Source organism: Psittacula echo (assembly GCF_963264785.1).
Source record: "Psittacula echo genome assembly, chromosome: 1".
NCBI classification, from domain to species: Eukaryota; Metazoa; Chordata; class Aves; order Psittaciformes; family Psittacidae; genus Psittacula; species Psittacula echo.
In genome coordinates this window covers 43936328-43959324 of record NC_137735.1, presented here as the reverse complement: position 1 = coordinate 43959324, position 22997 = coordinate 43936328, and the positions used below count along the sequence as shown (strand labels likewise).

The following is a 22997-nucleotide window of genomic DNA, read 5'->3' as shown; positions in this document are numbered from 1 at the left end:
ACATACTGGTCTCCAAAAATTTTTATTTATCATCTCAAACTTGCAGATCTTAGGAAAATAAACCATTATTTAATACTCAGTAATTTTATCATACAGTTTTCTTTTTTGAAACAGAAAACATATACATATATATATAAAAAAAGGTTTCTATTGATGTCTCACAAAGTATCAAATGCTGCATTTGTCTGTTGCAGAAAAACAAAGCATCGCCAAAATAAGGGAATATAATTTTCGCAGCCTGCTCTTCCTCCCTTTAAGCTGCAATGCTCTGTATGGACATTTACAGAAACTTAGTAAGGCCTGAACTGAGGATGGCTATCTGGTGGCGGTGGAGGTGGCGGCGGTGGAGGTGGTAAAAATGGGTATGATGAGTTGTACATATTTGGGCCTGTCCAAATCATATTTGGATTGGAAGGTGGAAGGTGGAATTGATGCATATCATTAACAGAACCAAAAACTGGAGGAGGAAATGGATACGGTCGCATCGTTGGATTTTCTTTTCTGTGAGGAAACACTGGAGATTCCTGAGGTATTCTGTTGTCTGAAGAGTACGACTGTGTCACTCTTACTTGTGGTCTCAAAAACCCTGGATGGCCTGATGAAGGAGGAAATGGATCCCTGGAGAACCCTCTGCCACGATATCCCCTTGAATAACTTGAAGCAGGCTGTTGCATTGGTTGATGAAGTCCTTTATTCTCACCTGAAAAACAAAACACACACCCCACCCCACCCCCATTTTTAATATTGCTCTGTAAAGGTTAAGTTTAGTCCTTGCAAATCTTTCAAGCTGAACTCAAGGAAATTTGCCCAGTAATCTTAAATAATAGTGGCAAATAATACATAAACAACCAAATAATGATGGCAACTCTACTGTTTAGGAACTCATCTTGATTTATCTGAGTTATAGAAAGGATGATCCTGAGGGTTGCAAATTCAGTCACTAGAAAAGAAATTTCACTTTCTTCCCCTCCAGGCGTTTTTGTTCATATTAATGAATTACAGGAACACTCAAACTGTGAGTATTTTAGAAGCCTAACTGTTGAGTATTTTGGAAGCTCTGGTTTAAAGCAAGATTTAAAAGCAAGACATTTTAAAACTGAAGATAAATCAACACTGCATTGCACTGAAGTGGTATACAGCTTTCAAACCTGAGCACAGACATAGGACACAAGAAATTATTCAAACTCAAATTAATAAAATTAACTTACACTATCAGAGAAAAATCAGCCTGTACTTTTAGCCAATCAGCTTTCAGCATTTATCTTTCTAACATGAACTTTTCCCGTACAGGTCACTATAAGCATATATTTTAATGTTCATAACAAACGTACTGCCACTTTATAAAGTACTGTAAGAGTATTAATGGGATAAGTGCTATAAAACTAAGAGCACCAAAGTATTAAAATTATTCCAAAAAGCTGATAAGATATTCAAAAGGCTGTAGAATTTAAACTGAAACTAGGGGCTATAGCAATAGGACAAGGGGTAATGGGTTTAAACACCGGAAGTTCAGGTTAGATATAGGGAAGAAGTTCTTTGCTATACGGGTGGTGAGGCACTGGAATGGGTTGCCCAGAGAAGTGGTGAATGCTCCATCCCTGGCAGTGTTCAAGGCCAGGTTGGACATCTCCTTTGGTGATGTGGTCTAGTGTGAGGCATCCCTGCCAAGGGCTGGAGGGTTGGAACTAGATGATCTTAAGGTCCTTTCCAATCCTAACCATTCTATGATTCTATGTTCTGTAAAGGATTTTAGGGCTAGAAGTGAAAAGATATTTAAGAACATAACACCATTTAAAAATCAACAAATTTTCAGAATCTGCATGGACCTAAACCTTGGCACTGTGCAACATAGAAACATCTGCACCTTTAAAAAGCTAAGTCTGGAAAGTTAGCTGGATGCTGGAATTCTACTCATTTTTATTGTGGATTAGGATTTAAGAGCTCTTTGAGTGAATATTTTTGTTCTTCCTTCTTCTATCAAAAAGACTAACAAGTCAATTTTAATGTACTCAAGAGTTTTATGAAGATGCAAGCAAGCAAAACTCCAGCTGAGGCTGTTTGTGCCTCAATTTGCCAGACATCCTTGTTGTTGAATTCCATAGCCAAACTAAATTGAATACAATGTCAATTTATACCTCATTATTTTGGAAAAATACAGCAAATCATAATCCATACTCCTCTGACAGATTGAGAAAGTTCCTCTCACTGTGTTCTCAGTTAGGAAGCATAGCTCAGCAACAGCCTCAGCAAGCCCCAGTCAAAGGCAAGTCTACAATAAGCTGGCAGAATGAGGATACAGTGGAAAACATGCCGTACGCTAGGTAAGCAGAAACCAGGAGAGAAAATAACCATCAGCAATGAAGGCAAAATATGGCACAACTCAGACCTTTCCCTTAAAGGAAAACTGTCAAAACTATAGCACAAAAGCCAGTCCAAGAAAGATCGCAGCTTTCTTTGAAGGGTACAAGGGAGGAATGTACAGTAGACAGAGTAAAAGGGTTAACTGACTCTGCAGATGATGAGAAAAGGGGTTTAGCAGAGCATGTCTAGCAGCTTTACAAAGGAAGAGCAGGAAATTCACGGAAGTCAGTCCAAGAAATTCAGTGGGGGGAAGCACTGTGCTGCAGACAGTTGAAGCAACCTGATATGTGACCATTAGAAGAAGAGGAAGAGGGTATGAGAGTCAGCAGTATTTGAAGGGTGTGGTAGGAAAAGCATGCAACAGGAGCAGACCAGTGAGAACAGAGAAAGAGGGATATGATTTAAATTATTCAACCAAAATTGCAACCAAAAAGAAAAAAAAAAAAATTTTGTCAATAGAGAGGACAGATAGGAAAATTGGTTACTGCAAACAGAACAGCTGCAAGCATATACCTGGAACAGATCTGTCAATAGCAGGAGAAAGGTAAGTGAAGATAACTATATATATTATGAAAAACTGTATGTAGTTTAATAAACTATTGTAGGATTGTTTATCTAACAATTGTGTTAGGTAAACAGAGGTTCTCAGTAGGCTACACAAGAAACAGTTATTTTAAAGAAGCATTTATATGCCATGGATGAAGAAGAACTTCATTTTCAGAGGAATAAATTCTGTAAGACTTGTGTCTTGTGTCTTCTCCCTAACTGAAAAAAAACAAAAGGCTTCCAAATATTGCACATAGCTTACCTCTATCATCCCCTGCACTCAAAGGATTAATCTGAACTTGGGCCCCAATAACCCCTGCAATAAGCAAGCTCTAAATTTCAAAATATGGCATCTGTTTTCCTCCCTCTGTCAGTCGATACTGCTGCAAGAGGTTCTGAATCTCCTCTAAGTATCCCGCTCCTATACTACTTCCCTTTCACAGCTTAATGAAAAAGAAAAAGAAAAAAAAACCCAAAAAAACCCAACCCAAACATTTTCCTTTAACAAAAAACCAAAAGGAATGTAGTCACAAATTCATGAATATAACTTTGAAAAACACAGAAATACTGATTAACTGTATGAAAGCTCAATCACTAAGATAAGTATCGCTGTGTATTTCAAGCTCAGTTTAACATAAAAATTCTCACATAGTATTCACTCACTTGATGCATTTGTTTCCGATCTGAGTTTCTTCCTTCCTTGACTTTGAGGCTTCTTTTTCTTCTGCTTTGCCTCTCTTTCTTTTTCATCATCACTGAAATCCAAGGCCTGGTTAAAAATGAAAAATTGGAGAGCGGGGGAGAAAGGGACAGGTGGTGAAACAAAGCCATATAAAGTCTGCAGAGAACTTCAGCTCTAGCAATAAACCATTATTTAGAGAACAATCTATGCTGCAGTGAGCTTACAGGAATATTAAAGCTGCACTTTCCTACTTTGCATTCAAAGAGCCAAAGTGCATTCAGCTGACTTCTCAACACAATAAATGTATTAACGCTCCACAAATTTTTCATAAGATAATTACACAATACTCAGTTATTCCTTCTAATTTTCAAAAAACCTGTAATATTCAAGTACCAAACACAAATTTTTGATTGCCTTTATGTTTGTAAGAAAAAAATTGGACATCTGAGGGGGCTGGCTAGTTATTGCCAAGAAAAAGCTTTTGAAGGCCAAACTGCAAAGTAGATGAATTAAAACATGGATTTTTAGAATAAGTTAAAAATAATTTGGTACCAATACTCAGAATGATGAAACTGCATTAAAAAAATCTCTAGTCTAAAATTGTCACTACATTGGAATTTCCCACAGTATATTTAATAACACTGTTCCTATTAAACAAGCAATAGCAATGTTACGCCAAAGGAATTTTCAGCTTTGGAGAATGTTGTCATTCACAATAGATTTAATGTCACTGCAACATTTTGTTACTGTTACACAAGGTTTTGCTACCTTTTGGATCCTAGCTTACATTTACAATGAGGAAAGTTGTTAGTAAAAGGAAATAGATCTGTCAGCATTAATTAGGTCCCTGAAAAACAGCTTGCTCATATGACTTAAAGGGGTCACCCACCCTTTCCCAATTCTGAAAGGAAGGGGTTTGCTGCTTGCTGATGTATCTCTATAGTATATACATAGCAAGGATCTCAAAACCACCGCACTAAAGCGGTGCTAAAAAAGAGCGAGCAGCTGCATGGTTCTGGGTTGCCGGCTGGGCTTAAACCACAACAGCCACACGAAGTTAATTCTGAAACATTTCCTCTTCTATATAACTGAACTAAAATTTTACTAAAAAAAAAAAAAAAAAAAAAAAGACACAAGGAATACAAGATGATACATGCCATGAAGTAAAATGTTTCACTAACTCCTGCTTTTTCTAAGCACTTCACAATAAGCCATCCTCCAGTAGAACAGAAATAAAATCAACAGGTACCTTCTGTTGCTAGCTAATTTCTACGTAACTTTCCATAAAAGCCGCTTCACAGAGAAACTGCAGTTATCTGCTCCTGGTACCCTTTCAGCACACAGATCACATCCTGTGACTCCAAAGACAAGGGCAGGAGACATCATATCACTGAGTCTCCAGTTAAACTGGGCTAATTACAAGCCTGTCGGAAATTAAACACTTGCCATCTACCTTAAAGGAGAAGAATAAAATGCCTAGCATGGATTGATTTAACATTGACAAACAAATAAAGCTTCATAATATCACAAAAAGAACTGACTCCAGCAACTGCATGCAGTTTATTATGCAAGCTGGCCAGAAAAGTTATAGAACCAGCTGCCAGCTGAAGGCATTAAAAAAAAACCTGGCTGTAAGAGACAATTTCAAGCATCAGTAGCATAAGATTTCATCTGCACCCTTGTCAACAACTATTACCTTCACAGCAAAAGCTGCTTTGTATCAGCTCACCAGCTGTCACAGTTTGTATATCTTAGTGTTAACTCTGACTGCTAGAACTACCCAAAGATTATTCTAATTAAGCATCACAAGTTGTTAAATGTGGTGTTTTTTCCAAAACAGAGTACAGATGTATCACAAACAGCAGACACAAAGAGGTGTCCAACAGCAATCAGGTTTACCAATCCCTGCCATCACCGATTTTAAGCTTCCTTCAGCCCTATAGCAAAGTTGGACTAAATGACTGCTGTAGGTACCTTTCAACTGAAATAGTCTAGTCTATCCTAAAAACTTGTTTAGAATAATAAAAAAACAAAAACAGAAAACAAAAAAAACAAACAAAAAAACCCCAAACAAACAAACCCCAAAAAAACCCCAAACAAACACACAAAAAACCCCAACAAAACCCAAACCAAGCCAAAAAACCCCCACAAAACATAAAACAGAAACCAAACACCAAAAAACCCCACAAAGATCTCTTTAGGAGACTATGGTAAACACAAGGGTTCCAGAAACTTCAGCTATTTTGGGTAAGATAGGCTTAAAGTAGAAATTGCAAGGAAAAGTGGCTCAAGTGTTAAGTCAGAAAACAGATCTCACGAAAATACTTCAATACAACTAACCAGCCTTGTGATTTTTATTGAAGAAGAGAACAGTTATGAAAAGCATAGTTAGAGTGGAGTTGAAAAGCACTGGTCAGGAAGCCTGGATTTCACTGAAGAAAGCTGTACAGATCCTAGAGAAATAATCTCAGTGGTCATCAGAAGCTCTCACTTCTACATGATCCTGTTTTACTGCTTTTGTATGGAAGAAGCTGTCCTAGGAAACCATACTGAGAAGCCATTCAAAGAACGCAAGAGAAGTTGTCAAGTCAATCTAACAGAGCAGATAGCTAAAACACTCAAGTAATACTATTTGCAGAGTACTAGCAGGCCTTTGAAGACAAACAATTGTGCTTGCGCGAGGTAAAAGACAAAGCTGCAGTCAAAAGAATAGCAGGGACAGAATTTCACTAGCAGAAGCAAAAGTATTAGGCAACATAAAGAAGTCCTTCAAAGTTGAACATTCAGGTTGCCAAACACGTCCTCAAAGGACCAGAGGAACTCACGACAAAGATATACATTTTCCCAATTGCAAAAAGCAAGTAGAAAAAGACAGGTAGTACTCTCTACACTGATCGTGAGACCTCCAAGAAAAGCATGGCCATCTTTTCAATTAGAAGGTACATCCAACTCTTGCCTGCATGAGAAAAATAACTTTACTGATTAGTTACTCTGCACAGAAATTTTTCTATATATATCTTGTGTAATCAAAAAGAATAAACAACAAAAAAAAACAATCCTATAGTTACCTCAGGTGGTGGCTCTTGGTCATTCTTCCAGGATGCATCTGAACCTTTTTCCCTAAAGAGAAAAAAAACAAACCACAAATTAGACAATCAAGAGGAATGGAGAGGGTGTGAAGAGGCTACAGAACATGTCTTTGAGTCATGTTGTAGCAATATTCCAAGTTAGAAATAATTTGCAAGAACTGTACTGTAGCAAATAGGGTAACACTTTCTTCAAAGTATCAGATCTCCAACACCAGGACCTGCCTGTTCCTAACAGACATTTGTTTTTAGTGTCATTTTTAAGTGAGTACTAATGTAAGGATCAACTTAAGACCTCACTATGTATGTCACCTGAAAAATCTTCAACGTTCAGTGAATGAAAAATTCAATGAAAAATGTTCAGTGAAGACTGAACATTTTGTACAGCTTATATTAAGCTTAGGTCAATATTCTTTCAATGAAGCCTATCGAATATAAATTGCTTTGAACCTGAATTGAGGTTGCTCACTGCAACTTCCTTATGCTAACTGCTGACTACAGTCACAAGCTTTCTCATTCTTCTGGTTTCAGAACACATCTTCAGTTAAAAAGGACAACGAAATAGTCTAGTAGGACACAGGCATTAAGTATAACTACGGCAAATGAATTCAGAATCAAAAAACCTCTAAGCTTGGCTTGCAATTCTATTAGGACAGTACTGGCTAGATAAATAGGTTTCATCTTGTATGTTGTTGTAAATATAAAATTAAAAAGAAAGGTAAAAAGGTAATTAAGGAAGAAAAAAAATCAACTACCTTGCCCGACAAGCACCAAAATTAATTCAAAATGGTTTCATTTATTTGACCCACCACTAAGAACTTTGCTAAAGATCAAGAAAATTTTTTAGCACGAATTTGTGGAACAAATTTAAATTATGCTTTCAAAATTTTGTGGAATGTTTTTCCACACTGCTTGCGTATTTAATATGTTTTGGTCTGAAATGTTCCGACAGAATCCTTATCTATGCAAACAAACTATATAAAATAATGCAATACTAAAAATTCTTACTTGCAATTGAAACATAGAGTTTAAGACACCGTGTTCAGTGTGAAACGTTGTCAATCAGTGCTCTAACAACCAAGGGGTTTTTTATGTATTGATCAAGTCAGTAACAATCAAGCAGCAATAGCTACACCAAAGTACAGAACCATCAGCTTTAAGTAGCCTGGTCTGAAGAGGTCCTTAGTCAAAGGCTGCTGCTGCCCATGAGAATGCTGGCAAGTCATCTGGAGGTACTTTGTGCCTCAACCCAACCAAAAAACTGAAGCTTAATCCCCACATATCACTAGAAAACCATAAAGACACACCACCTTTGTGATTATGTGCAAATCATATTAGCAAGCAAGCCATTTTAAAGTTCAATTAGAGGAAAACATTACAGAGAGGAAAGGAAGACGAGGGCTCTGTATCAGTAATTTCTCAGCTGCAGAAAACCCTCTACCTATGCAAAGATGGAAAATAACACCTTAACACCTTTTTTTATTATTATTATTTTGAACCAAATTCTTTGTTTCTCCCTCTCATCTTGTTATTTTGGTGCAATACACGCCTGCCAGAAATACCACATGCAAGGAATTCTTGAGAGCTGTGGTCATTAGGCAATATGTAGTACTACTGACTGCAAAAATTTAAACCTTGTAAGTTCTTCAGGCAGCTTATCTCACTCTCCCAAGGCAGCCTTCCCCATTTCAGCAAAACACAAAACACCTTTCATGCTGCGAGATACTTCATAATCTTTTGCAAAGAACAAAATAGTAATTCTCTAATTTCTGATCTAAGACACTGTAAGATCTGGAAGTCTAACAAAAGGTGCCTTGGAGGAATCATGAAAACACATGAGCTTCTTTAGAATTACTTTGTGTTTCTGGCAATACAACACAAACCTATTTTTTTTCAAAAAATTATTTTGCATTCAAGTTTTACACTACATTACCATTCATTTTCCTATAGAGTGCAAGACTTAGAGCACTGCAACTTTGTACAATGCAAGCAGACTGCATTCCAGATTTCAGAAAATGCTTCAAAGGTAAGGTTTCTTTCAGATCTTAATCCCGATTCCTTTCTTTTTTGAAGTACCATCACAATCTGGTCTGCACAGAGCCAAACTAATAAAAAGCAGATAATAAAAACCACTGGTCATCAAATTTGCAATATGCTAAGGTCCAAAAGCCTTCTTGTGAAGCACTGACCAAAGCTTGATTTTTCTACTATCCATGGCATTTTGGTTTCTTTATATTGACATTACAGCACAGGTCAGAAATCAAAATTCTTTATTCTTTTTCAGTGACACCTACTTTGCGAAAAGGCAGCTTTGAGAAACAGCACCACTGCCTCACAAAACCTTAATAAACTTTACTTACAAAATTCAGAAATAAAATATTGTTTCTGCAAGATGTAACAAGTCAAATTATTCAGAAATTATGGTTTACATCAGATTTCACATGTATTCACACTGCTCATTTTAACTCAGGACAAGAAACAATGCCTGATGCTCTGTTCAACTGTGCTGATTAAGTCATGCAAGTTTGAAATGTCTTACCTAGCGTTTAATTTTGTACCATGTACGATAGTGAAGTACTACCAAAGACAAGTAGTTCCCAAAACTACTTGCAAAGCACATAAAAGAACTAAAACATGAATCTGGTACCTCAAATGCTGAGTATGACAGTTATTGATGTAGCAAGCAGATGATTAAAGTCTCTGCAGTTACTGTGCTAAGCAACAAAGTTTAATGGCACCAATCAAAGACCAGCTGGCATCAAAATGCTACAGAAAAACAAGCAGCAGAGTGAGAAAGTGATCTATTTTGGTCTTGACTGAAAGGAAGACTTCTGCTTCCACAGAAATGGGAAAGGAACATCCCTCCCCCCAAAAAAACAAAACAAACAAACAAAAAAAAAACACACAAAAAACCCCAACAAACAAAAACCAAACAACAAAGCAACAAAAAACTCCTACAGGCCTGGCCACACAGGCATGGCTAAAGAAAAACTTACTCAGTATGAGTACTGACAGACTTGTGATTAATGCAAACTTCAATATTATTTGCTATAGTCAGAAAAAAATTTGCAAGTCAGATGAGAACTAATCCTAATAAAACAGAATAAGTCACTTGTATGACTGAAGTTTTTTAACCTATGGGTATTTCAGACCATTATTTATTAATAATAATTAGAATACTAATGTCTAGCAGTCATTTATTATGCTTTATTTCTTAACCTGTATCTTTGAATACATTTCCTTTTAAACAGCAACAAGTCCTACTCATACATGCTACCTTCCTCAGGCAGACTGGGAGATGCACTGCTGGGAAGTTCCTGAGTATCTCACTACATTGCCACTTCAATCTTCTTTCCCCCCATCCCTCATTTACAGCAGGTAATTTTCATGCAGAATTATTATATTCCAACTGTACAATAAATTTATTTATAATTAAATTTCAGTTCTGGCTTTGTAACATGAAATAAACATAGTAAATAAATACAAACTTGTTCAGAATTTAAACAAGTTTATTTAAGTTATGAAACTAAACAAGAATCTGAAGAACACCACAGCTTGCAAAATCATCGTGGTTTTATACATGCGTGACCATGGGGGAGGGATTTATCAATATTTTAGGGAACACAGAAACATGAAAAGAAGGAACACTTAAGATATTGAATTGAATAAGAAGCTACTAAAGTTTAGCAATTATAGCACTTTAAAAGCTTGTAATATACAGCTACTCTGAACTGTTCTGAAAGGCAAAACAGTACAAACTTGTTATTACAACACATCTGAGTATTTAAAAGAAAGTTTTAGTGTCAAGCTTAGTCCTACAGTTTCTCACTCAAAGCTAAACTTTAATCCAGTATTTTAACTATATCCAAAATGCATTACAATCATATTAGAAAAGAAGTCATACTCACTGTTTAAGTTTCTCTGCAAATACATACTGGGTGAAGTCCTCTACTGATGGAGCAAAATACATGCTGTCTTGCACATTAATACCTTTTGCTTTGATATGCTCAGAGGTGTTAAATCTTAGCACATAAAAAGGACGTAAAACAGGACCAAATATCTCAAATATCTGAAACACAAACAAAAGTAAAATGTTTAAATAAACCACCAAGAGTAGATAGTTAATTTCATTGTAGATCCCCATGAAGCTTTAAGATGCTTTGCTTTAAGAAGTGTAATATATCTGCAAAATGTAGCAAATAGAGTGACTTTCATGCTTTAGCTTTATTACCACATTTTGTCTGACAGCGTATTTCCCCAGTTGTTTAAAGTCATAATGTGGAAAAGTTCTCACATGCTGATGTTGCCTTCATCCACCCAATTGCACTGCTTTCACTGTCTGCTTCCTCTACTGTAGTAATCTTTCCTTTTGTCAAATCTTTTTCTCTATTATGCTTTCAAATCTCTTACACTGAGAACAATCTCCTGATCATTTATTCTTCAAAGTTCATCTTTACAAGATGCCTTTATGTCAGTTCCCCTCTCTGTTCCCCAATTCTGTGGAGAACAGAGAATTCTGAGATTTTGTACAGAACATCTGTAATTTCAGGCTGAGTTTTTGTTTCACTCACATCTAGCATTCAAAGATATTACAGCAGTAACCATTCTAGATGACAGCTTTCTCTCCCCACAAAACATACAAAACTAAATGAAACATCCCTCTCAGCAAACATCTTCATTATACTTGCATAAAACAAACACTGGCCTTAAACTAGAGCAGCAGAGCTTAGATACATACATATTCCCCTCTCAGCAAACATCTTCATTATACTTGCATAAAACAAACACTGGCCTTAAACTGGAGCAGCAGAGCTTAGATACATACATATTCCCCATCTTTCCTGAAACTTGACTCTTAATTTCTCCAATCTTTGCTCCCATCTCCTGGCAATAAAAGAGCAGAGCCATAATACAGCTGAAAGCAACCTCTCCTTCTCCAAAAGCACTCTCATGTGCTGAAACTCATCACACATTGTAATTCCATAAGGATGGAATTCTTTCTTGAGATTAAAAAAACCTCAGATGATTATAGCAAGAGTAAAAAGCACAAATAAAAAATAACATATCAAGAAAACATCTTTAATTTAGTTGACTTCAAAACTACTTGTTGGAACATTAAAAAAACCTTTTAATTTTATATTAGAATAACAGATCTTTTGCTTTATACACACCTTTCCTGCTACTTGACGATCTTCTTTAAATATTATGCTTTCCTCATTTACAGGAGGTAGGCCTCTCAGTGATTCAATTATTACTAAGATGGAAAAACAAATCAATTAGAACTTTGTTTCAACAGCAGCATGTAGTTAATTGCAAAGAAACATAAATCACGCCATTATTTGTCCACTAAAGTTCATAGAGCTCCTAAAAGGACACAGAACCATGTTCCTCCTCCATTAAATACATGATTTGATATACAGGCTACTTCGTTTTTAGGTTTTCCAGATTCAGACACTGAAATTTTTAGAGTAGTTTACTCTTCTTTGGTAGTAGTTCACATTTCTTGCTTTAGTCTACAGAAATACTGGACCTTTAAATTCAGCAAGAATTATGTTTAAAGCTGTCAATACAGTGGCCTAGCAGCACTGCACTCAAAAATTCCAACTCTGAAGGCAATCTTTTCTACATCTAAAAACAATAGAATGCTCAATTAAGCATTTTCAACGCCTCTCCATCAGCAAATAAAGTCACTCAAGCACTTAGTGTCACTCAGACTCCAAAAAAACTAACAAGATTATCATTGCTAAACTTACATAACAGGATTTAAAGCAACAAACACCTCACCAAGCTGAAACCCAAACTTTGCTATTATTTAAGTCTGCAAACAACTTGACATGTCAAGCAACGCTGTGACAATGCCACGGGCTTAATAGCTCACTGAATTTCAAAAGATTAGGGAAATCAGTTTATTTTGTGTCTACCTATATGATAAAACATGTAGTGAAAGAAACCAATGTGTTGCTTAACCTTCATGAAAATACCTTCGCAGAAAAAGAAAAAAAAAAAAGGCAAACAAAAAAACCAAAACCACAGAAGCCCAAACCAGAACACAACAACAAAAACACACCACCACCAAACCGAAACACAACACTCCAAACCAAAATCTTCTGAAAAATGTCATGCCAGTCACATGAAACTCAGGAGAAGCATTATCGCCTACAGCCTATTTGAATTCTCCTACCTCAACCCATCCAAAATCCTCAGATTCTGCTCTTCCAGGGCACAAAGTTCAGTCCCAGGGCAGGTTTCTCATATACACCAGAGCTGCTTATTGTCTAGACTACAACCCACACAGTGATTTTTTTTTTTCCCCTACTTCTCTAAGTACCCTGAAGCAAAACATAGCAAAGTTCTGTTAAATTCTGATACATTGAGCAGAAGTTCACAGAAAAGTCCTATCATCTTGGTTTTCACTAGTGGGAAGCAAACATGAACCTATACTGTCCCAGCCTTAAATTCACCTCATAGTATGAAATACCCAACTTAGAGGTATCACATGCTGCAAAACAATGAACCTGGAAGCTTGCTACAGAGATCAGCAGAGATTTCCAGAAAGTTAAAGGGAACATCAAAATCACATACAAGCACACACATAATAATTGTAGTATCTTAATTTTTAGAAGATGTAAGCCAGCTAATAGAAAATTAGAATGATAGAATCATAAAATAGGGCTGGAAAAGACCTTAAAATCTTCCAGTTCCAACCCCTCTGCCATGGGCAGGGACACCCCACACTAAACCATGCCACCCAAGGCCTCATCCAACTTGGCTTTGAACACTGCCAACGATGGAGCATTCACAATCTCCCTGGGCAACCCATTCCAGTGCCTCACCACCCTCTCAGTAAAGAATTTCTTCCTTATATCCAATCTAAACTTCCCCTGTTTAAGTTTGAACCCATTATCCCTTGTCCTGTCACTACAGTCATAGAATCATAGAATAGTTAGGGTTGGAAAGGACCTTAAGATCATCTAGTTCCAACCCCCCTGCCATGGGCAGGGACACCCCACACTAAACCATGCCACCCAAGGCCTCATCCAACCTGGCCTTGAACACTGACGAGGATAGAGCATTCACAACCTCCCTGGGCAACCCATTCCAGTGCCTCACCACCCTCTCAGTAAAGAATTCCTTCCTTATAACCAATCTAAACTTCCCCTGTTTAAGTTTGAACCCATTAACGCCTTGTCCTGTCACTACGGTTCCTGATGAATAGTCCCTCCCCAGCATCCTTGTAGGCCCCCTTCAGATACTGGAAGGCTGCTATGAGGTCTCCATGCAGCCTTCTCTTCTCCAGGCTCAACAGCCCCAACTTTCTCAGCCTGTCTTCATATGGGAGGTGCTCCAGTCCCCTGATCATCCTCATGGCCCTCCTCTGGACTTGTTCCAACAGTTCTATGTCCTTTTTATGTGGAGGACACCAGAACTGCACACAGTACTCCAAGTGAGGTCTCATGAGAGCAGAGTAGAGAGGCAAGATCACCTCCTTCAACCTGCTGGTCAGGCTCCTTTTGATGCAGCCCAGGATACGGTTGGCTTTCTGGGCTGCAAGCGCACACTGCCGGCTCATGTTCATTTTTTCATCGACCAACACCCCCAAGTCCTTCTCTGCAGGGCTGCTCTGAATCTCTTCTCTGCCCAACCTGTAGCTGTGCCTGGGAAATGTCATTTAGCAGTCTGAGTTCTCATTCAGCAACCTGCTACCCCCCAAAATAGAATGACACTATGAGGGAACAGTTAAGTACACAACTCATGCAGAGATAGACAGAAATTATTCTAATTAAAACCAGAGCAAACTTATATTGTCTACCTAGCTGCTCAATGATGCTGGAAACTGTCCCAAAGAGCTTCAGTTCAACATCATCAGGCAGAATTATTGTTAAGTCTTCAACAGGAGGCAGGTCCTGAAAAAAATTAAATCAATGTTCAGAATATAATCTCATCACACTAAGACATTCATCACTTTGGCACTGCATAAATTTGACAATCAGAAAAACCTCCTAGCATTTTGAAGAGTTAATAAAAACATCTAGTTTGATTTGTCTCTTTCAGAATAATTCCAAATGAATTCTTCCTGGGGCAAAGTCACTTTTGAAGACACCTTTTCTATTGAGATGCTACTTTACATAACTCCATTGCAACTAAAGATAGAAGCCAACTTCAACTGGAGAAAACCGAAAATATTTTGTTCATTTTTTTGACCTTCCAAGATAGATAAGTTCAATGTACAACACAATAGTAAATCATCAATTAAAAAAAAAAAAATAAATCGGACAACTTGTAACCATACTCAATGCGTGACAGAAGGAAAGCGTACACAGCAAGAGATAAAATAGCACGAGATACGTCAAATGTATCGTATGATTTGACAAAATGGTGTCTGTCCATTTATGCCATGACTCAGACCTTATGATGTAAAGATCATATGAACCCACAGAAAAAAAATTACTTTTAGCTAAAAGTTGTATTTTGGTATAAGAGGATAATCAGAGAACAACAAAACAAACCCCAAAGTTCAAATATCCAAACAATACCCTGGTATACAAACAATATCAATTTAATCTTTTTTCTGAAATTTTAGCATCAAAATCTGCTATCAAAGGCTGATTAACACTGAACTCATCATCTACCTCTGGTTTACCTACAAACTAAAATTTCTCTGCATATATACTGTTGTGAATTCAAAATAGAATACAAAGGTAAGGTCAACTAGAGTAAGAATTATCTTCAAATTCAACGTCTTCTGAATTTGGAGGTACTGTCCAAATCTTAGCACTGAAATGTACTTTTAAAGGCCACCTCCAGAAAAAAAATCCCTCTCCAATAGATGAATCTTATCCTGCCTTATCAAAACATCACCTGATAATATTCACTCTTAACAAAAGTGCTTGTCAAAGGCTTCTAGAGCAACTTAAAGACCAAACAGAGGCCAAGACTTTCCCAGATTAAAAAGATAGCATTAAAGTCAAGATGTAAATTCAGACAGAAACACCACACTCTTCTGCAAGACAGCAAGTTTTTCAACATAAAACCAAACTTCACTGCTAAGACAACCGAGTCACAGATGCCAGAGCAATTCAAAGGCCAAAGGCTAGAATGCAGAAAGCTAACATTTTGATCAGAAATCTCAAACTCATAAACCATACCATCTGTCATACTACATGCAGTACCTGCCAATCCTACACTTCAAGGAAGGTTTCTAAAATAGTTCCACTAACTCGCCTTCACACATGCAGCTTTCCCCACCCCTCGAAGTACATATTCCAGTTATATATCTTAATCTTTTATCTTTGACCCATGCTTTAACAATTTACATATTATTGGGGACTTTTGGGTAAAAGACTTATCATAATGTTTCATTTTTAACAGATACATTTTAATTTTTGATTTTTATTCCTTCCAATTTACATGAGAATCTACAACTCTTTGAACAGACCAATTCTATTACTGTAGAACAGCTTAGTACAAGATACAGTAAATAATGTGGTTGCTGGAAATTTGGTTCTTATTAACTACCACTGGCAAAAAGCCATAGCTTTACTGAAATTAATCAGGCCAGAACTTGAAAGAAAGATGTTTTGTAAACATTTGGACCTCAAGCTAGTAATCAGACAAAAGAGCAGATCAATAGATCACTTTCAGACTAAGAGATTAGTTTCATTTAAATAAATATTTGAGAAAAAAAGGAAAATAAAACCTGAAAAGTACATCTATTTGAGCAAGGAATTTTTTTTTAAATGTTCAGTACTGGGAAAAAAAAAAAAGTTGTCATAGAAGCACTTATGACAGTTCTAATATTAACCATACTTCAAAACAAAGTACATGTAAGCAGGAACTGCTCTGATGTTTTACTCCTTCAAGCACACACTCTGTGTGTTTCTCAATCTTTGATTAATTTCAGGAATAAAAGGATATCCTAAGAGTTTTTCTTTACTCCAAGTGTTTCTAGAGCAACAGTTTAAGAATTAACATACTCCCATCTCCTGTTGTTGCTGCTACTAATGCAAGTAATTGCTTCAGCCTTTCCAGACAGTTATCTAGGATTTCATTACAAACTCCTACAGAGCACTGAAGCTAAGGTATATGTATGCAAATGATTCTGCTCTTCAGAGTTTTTTTTCTCTACCTTTCTAATCATTTCCTGTACCCTTCGCTGGACTCATTTCTCATGCCAGTAAGCATTTTTAATGACGGGGAGAGATCTACAGATTAACAGATAAACATATACTGTTAATGTAAATTGATATTACAGTGTTATATTGTAACATGGCTTTTATTTGTAAGCTATTATAAATGATGCATAGCTAATAATGTTAGCAGATTATTATTAAAACTCATTCCTTTAAGCCTCTTTTAATTTTGAGATAATGAGGAATAACAGCAGCAATACTTAATAAGCATGTTATTTATGAGAACCAAAACAAAAAAGAGCGTATATTGATGCAAATTAAGGTTCTGATCTGCAATACATAAAATAGTCCTGTAACAAAAACTGCAGAATAAAATAAATAGTAACCACTTCTATGACCACTTCAATAATTTTCCTTAACTTCGTAGAGGCAATGCAACCTCTACCTGTGGGAAGCTTAATACAACAATTGAAATTTTTACCTCTAGGCTATACATATTTGAAATACGTCTGTAAGACACATCAGACCTTCAAGTCTCTCACATACAGAAAGGATGATGAAAGCCTGCAATATGCAAACAACAAATCATGTACTAAAACATCCTTATACACATATGAACCTAAAATGAAGCACAGTGAACCTAAAGTGAACCATAGAGTGGTCTTAATATACTGAAAAATAAGACATTTTAAGTTATCTGTGCTATACCTGAAGTAGTATGAAAGCGTCCATTCAATCACTAGATATTGCAATGTCTTAAAAATGTACCAAATATTTTAAGTTGGGTTATTAGAATAATACATTGTACTTACATCAATAGGCAACTCATCTTTTGTTTTAATACAGTAAGATCTGTTATCCTTCTCATTTGGATGATCATCTTCATCAGACACTGATGAAGGTGAAAACGAAGAAGATGTAGATGATGAACTATCCGAATCTGTATCACTGAATAAAACAAACACAGGAGTTTGAATATAGACTTCTCCATTACAGACAAACAGTGGCCAGATTATTAACCAAAGGTATTTGAGTAATGTATAATCTTTCCCAAACCCACAAGCCACTGGACAAGATCATAAAAAATAAAACAAAACCCTTCAGACAAGTAGTAGCATTTGCTCTGAACCTGCTGAAGCTAACAATTGCAATGGCTTGTTTGGGTTCTTGCTGTTCCACTGTTGCACGGTGCATGGGGCATGACAGCAGTCACCTCCAAGTTCACGTAGCCTAGTTTCTCCAACTGGCTACCCCATGCAAGAATCCAGCCCCAGCATCCTCTGCCAGACATACACGACAGTTACAGTTTGGGACGTATATTTTACTGGTTTGCAAATGGAAAGAGACATTAGAGTCACAGGATGATAACTTCAGTACAGTACCCTAGGTAAACACTGTCAAAATTTCCAATTTTATGCACCACTTAAAATTCCCAGCATTGAACATCACTTGACATAACTGAGCACAAAAAAATATTTCAAATACATTGAACTACCTTCTGTAGCTTAGTCACTCTTCCTGTGCAATCCCAACAGTAGTACAAAGCCAAGAAAATACTTATTCCAAGCAATGCACCTAGCACTATGCAGGTTAAAAAACCAAAATCTAACTTGGCAGATAAAAAGAGACCAGTTCCATAACTCCTAGCCTGCCTGAATTCCCCATGTACATATTCACACAGATTAGTAATTTAGTATTTTTCACTGGCACTTGCATAAGAGATGTTTATTGTCTTAGATTCCTAATATTTCAAGTAAAGAGCACAGTAAGAACTCAGTCCTTATTCATGTCAACATGTTTCTTTTAGCAAGTATTCAAGACTTTTTTTCAAAAGTTGGGGACTAAAATCAACACATGGAGTAATTGACCATGGCGAGTTATTTAGTTTGCTGATGACACCAAGCTGTGTGGTTCAGTTGATATGCTGGAGGGAAGGAATGCCATCCAGAGGGACCCTGACATCCTTGTGAAGTGGGCAGATGCCAACTTATGAAGTTTAACCATGCCAAGTGCAAAGTCCTACACCTGGGTTGGAGCAATCCCAGGCACAGCTACAGGTTGGGCAAAGAAGAGATTCAGAGCAGCCCTGTGGAGAAGGACTTACGGTCAATGAAAACATGAGCTGGCAGTGGTCGCTTGCAGCCCAGAAAGCCAACTACATCCTGGGCTGCATCAAAAGGAGCTTGACCAGCAGGTCGAAGGAGGTGATCCTGTCCCTCTCCTCTGCTCTCATGAGACCTCACTTGGAGTTTTGTGTGCAGTTCTGGTGTCCTCAACACAAAAAGAACATGGAACTGTTGGAACAAGTCCAGAGGAAGGCCACGAGGATGATCAGGGGACTGGAGCACCTCCCATATGAAGACAGGCTGAGAAAGTTGGGGCTGTTCAGCCTGGAGAAGAGAAGGCTGAGTGGAGACCTCATAGCAGCCTTCCAGTATCTGAAGGGGGCTTATAAGGATGCTGGGGAGGGACTCTTCATTAGGGACTGTAGTGATAGGACAAGGCGTTAATGGGTTCAAACTTAAACAGGGGAAGTTTAGATTGGATATAAGGAAGAAGTTCTTTACTGTTAGGGTGGTGAGGCACTGGAATGTGTTGCCCAAGGAAGTTGTGAATGCTCTGTCCCTGGCGGTGCTCAAGGCCAGGCTGGACAGAGCATTGGGTGACATGGTTTAGCGTGAGGTGTCCCTGTGCATGGCAGGGGGGTTGGAACTAGGTAATCTTAACGTCCTTTCCAACCCTAACTATTCTATGATTCTATGAAAAAACACACTACAAACCTTACATAAAAATATACTGACACAAGGTGTCCTGGGTTCAGCTGTAACTTATTTTTCTCCTTCTTAGTAGCTGGTGCAGTGCTGTGTTTTTGACTTCAGTCTGAGAACAATGCTGATAACATACCGACATTTTAGTTGTTGATGGATAGTGCTTACCCTGATCAAGGATTTTTCAGTCTCTCATGATCTGCCAGTGAGGAGGGACACAAGATTGTGTTGCATTATGCATCACTTGTGTTTATTGTTTTCTTTTTCCCCTTTTAGTTTCATATTCTCTCCCCTTGTTATTTCCCTCATCATTATTATTTTGGTTGTAGCAGTAGTGGTTTTGTGTTATACCTTAGTTACTGGACTGTTCTTGTCTCAACCTGTGAGACTTACATTCTTTCGATTCTCTTTCCCATCCCTCTGGAGCAGAGGGAAAGAAGTGGGGAAGTGAGCAAGCGGCTGTGTGGTTCTGAGTTACTGGCTGGGTTTAAACCACAATACAAGGAATCTTTTGTAAAATTGCATTGTTTCTTTCTTACCTGATGCAGCCATGAACAAAGCAGCATTTAGAAGCAAAGTGATAAACAAGATATATAAAATCTTCCCTTCTAGATATTTTGGCATTACATTGTCTCCTTAACAAGAAAATGAATGACCTTCAGCTACCTACTGATTTTTCAGCCCCAGCAAATGCTGAGGGGAAAGACAACAAATAAGAGCACCTCTCCAAAAAACCTGTTAAAAAAGCCAAATACGGATTGCTTGGGGAAAAAAAAAAAAATCAACATAGCAGAAAAACAAAAACAATCAGACTACCAGAGATCAATCAGTAAGGGGAGAAAAAAAAAAAAAAAGGGGGAAAAGAAAAAGTTTGAGATGAATGTAGAGAGCAAAGCCAGTCAAAGCTATCAAAATTTCATCTTTAATATTAATCTGAACATTAGCACAACAGATTTTGATAGCAAGAAAGACTACAGGTGAAGCCCCTGCTATAGGTCAGGAATTTCACTTTCTATCACTCCATGATGTTCTAGGAAAACTCTGAGCTAAGCAAAAAAGTATTTCCATAGTAAAGATTTAACCCATGAATTGTTAATGAAGCTCAGTCTCTTCTGTTTAAGAGGAAATTCTCATACTTCATTTCAACTTCCACTAATTAGAAGAAACACATACCTCTCTTCCTGCAATGGCCCAAAAAGAAAACACAAAACTTACTAACACTGGCAAAGTGTGCAGTCTTCCAAGACCAAAACAGAGGTCACACCTAACCCAAGTTACTGTGGTGGGTTGACCATGGGTGGATGTCAGGTGCCCACCAAAGGCTCCCTATCACTCCCTCCTCAGTTAGACAGGGAAGAGAATAATGAAGGGTTCATGGGTCAAGACAAGGACAGGGAGAGATCACTCACTAATTACCATCATGGACAAACATACTTAACTTGACAAATTAGTGTAATTACCAATCAAATTAGAATACGACAATAAGAAATAAAACCATATCCTAAAAACACTTCCCCAGACCATTCCCTTCGTCCTGGGCTCAACTTCACTCCCAAATTCTCTACCTCCTACTCACCAGCAGCAGAAAGCAACAGGGAATGGGGGTTATGGTCACTTCATCATACATTGTGGCTGCCGCTCCTTTCTCCTTAGAAGGAGGACTTCTACATTTCTCCTGCTCCAACATGGTGTCCCTCCTAGGGGAGGCAGTCCTCCACAAATTTCTCCAACATAAGTCCTTACCACAGGCTGCAGCTCTTCACAAACTGCTCCCGCACGTCACCTCCCATGAAGTCACAATTCCCACCAGCAAACCTGCTCCAGCATGTGCTCGTCTCTCCATGGGGTCACAGGTCGTGTCAGGACCCTGCTCCAGAGCAGGCTTCCCACAAAGCCACAGCCTCCTTTGGGGTACATCCTCCTGCTTTAGCGTGGGGTCCCCCATGGGCTGCAGGTGGACATCTGCTCCACTGTGGACCTCCATGGGCTCCAGAGGCACAGCCTGCCTCACCATGGTCTTCACCACAGGCTGCAGGAGAATTTCGGCTCTGGCACCTGGACACCCCTCCTTCTTCACTGATCCTGGTGTCTGCAGAGCTGTTTCTCTCACATATTCTCACTCCTCTCTCATGCTGCAATTGCTCCTGTCCAGTAACTTTTACCCCTTCTTAAACGTTACCCCAGAGGTGCTTCCATTGTTGCTGATGTGCTTAGTCTTGACCAGCAACAGGTCCGTCTTGGAGCTGGCTGGCACTGGCTTTATTGGACATGGGGGAAGCTTCAAGCAGCTTCTCACAGAAGTCACCTCTCTAGCCCGCCCTGCTACCAAAGCCCAGCCACACAAACCCAATAGTTAATGCATAACCACCTATACAGAACACAAAAGTACAAATACAAGCAGAAGGCGGAAACTTTCATCAGAAACATACAGGTTAAGAAAAAACTTTCCTAAAGAGATGCCAAATCTGTGCACAAGTTAAGATCTTCACACTCTTTATCCTGACTCCTACATTAATTTATTCCTTTTTCAGCAGTAATACTACAGGTTTCTTGCCACAAGTGATGCAGGAGCACTCTATGAGGATCATACCAAACAGAACACTCAAACGGCCATGCTGGTCCAGCCAACCATGATGCTCTACAGGCCACCACCGTCAAACTCATGTTTACATATAACCCTATACCCTTACAGTACCTGTTCTTAGAGGCTTATTAATTCAACAACAAAATCCCAATGGAAATGTCATCTTTAACAGGAAAGAGAAAGCCACAGAGGGTGAAACGCTGGAGCGGGGCAAGGGGGCGGACTCGGACAGGCCGCTCGCAAGCGGGGCGCGGAGCCACAGAACCGCGCTCACCCCGGGCCCTCACACGCGGCCGCTCCAGAAGACAGAGACCCACAGAGAACGATAAGCCCGCCTCGCCCCCGGCCTAAACCCACCTGTTCGAGTCTGACGAGGGGACGGCGGCAGGAGGCCCGCTGGGGCTCGCAGGCGGCGGCGAGCAGCGCGCTCCCTCGGCTGGAGGCGGCGGAGCCTGGTCTTCCCCACCGCCCTCCCCGGGGTTCGGAGAACTCTGGGAGTCCCGGGCTCTGTCCGGCGGCGGCTCGGCAGTGCCAGGCTCAAACGCCAGGCTCTCCAACTGCGACACCACCTCCAGCGGCGCCTCCATGCCGCCACACGCTACTTCCGGCTTCTCCCTGCACCCCCGCCCCAGCAGACTTGGGGTCTTCCGGGCCAGGTGAAGAGCGCATGCGGGGAATGGGTGGGACTCTGACGCAGCGGAGAGGCTCAGCGTCCTGCAGCGGCAGGAGGTTGTTGAGGTGAGGTGTTTGGGGGTGTCTGGAGAGAGGTGGAGGGTGTCCGTTTCATGTTTCTTTAGTCTCGCCTCTTGGCTGAGCTAATTCGTTCTATTAAAAATGTAC

At 38.9% G+C, this 22997-nt stretch overlaps 1 protein-coding gene across 1 annotated transcript; it reads right to left on the bottom strand.

Moving 5' to 3' along the window:
• Nucleotides 1-290: 290 nt before the first annotated feature.
• NAF1 (nuclear assembly factor 1 ribonucleoprotein) lies at nt 291-22744 on the bottom strand (the record flags this gene model as incomplete). The annotated part of the gene is made up of 8 exons (XM_080633431.1): nt 291-700; nt 3571-3676; nt 6658-6709; nt 10584-10744; nt 11847-11929; nt 14486-14579; nt 17618-17753; nt 22515-22744. The coding sequence occupies 8 exons, from the start codon at nt 22742-22744 to the stop codon at nt 291-293; spliced, it is 1272 nt and encodes a 423-aa protein (XP_080489557.1).
• Nucleotides 22745-22997: the final 253 nt, after the last annotated feature.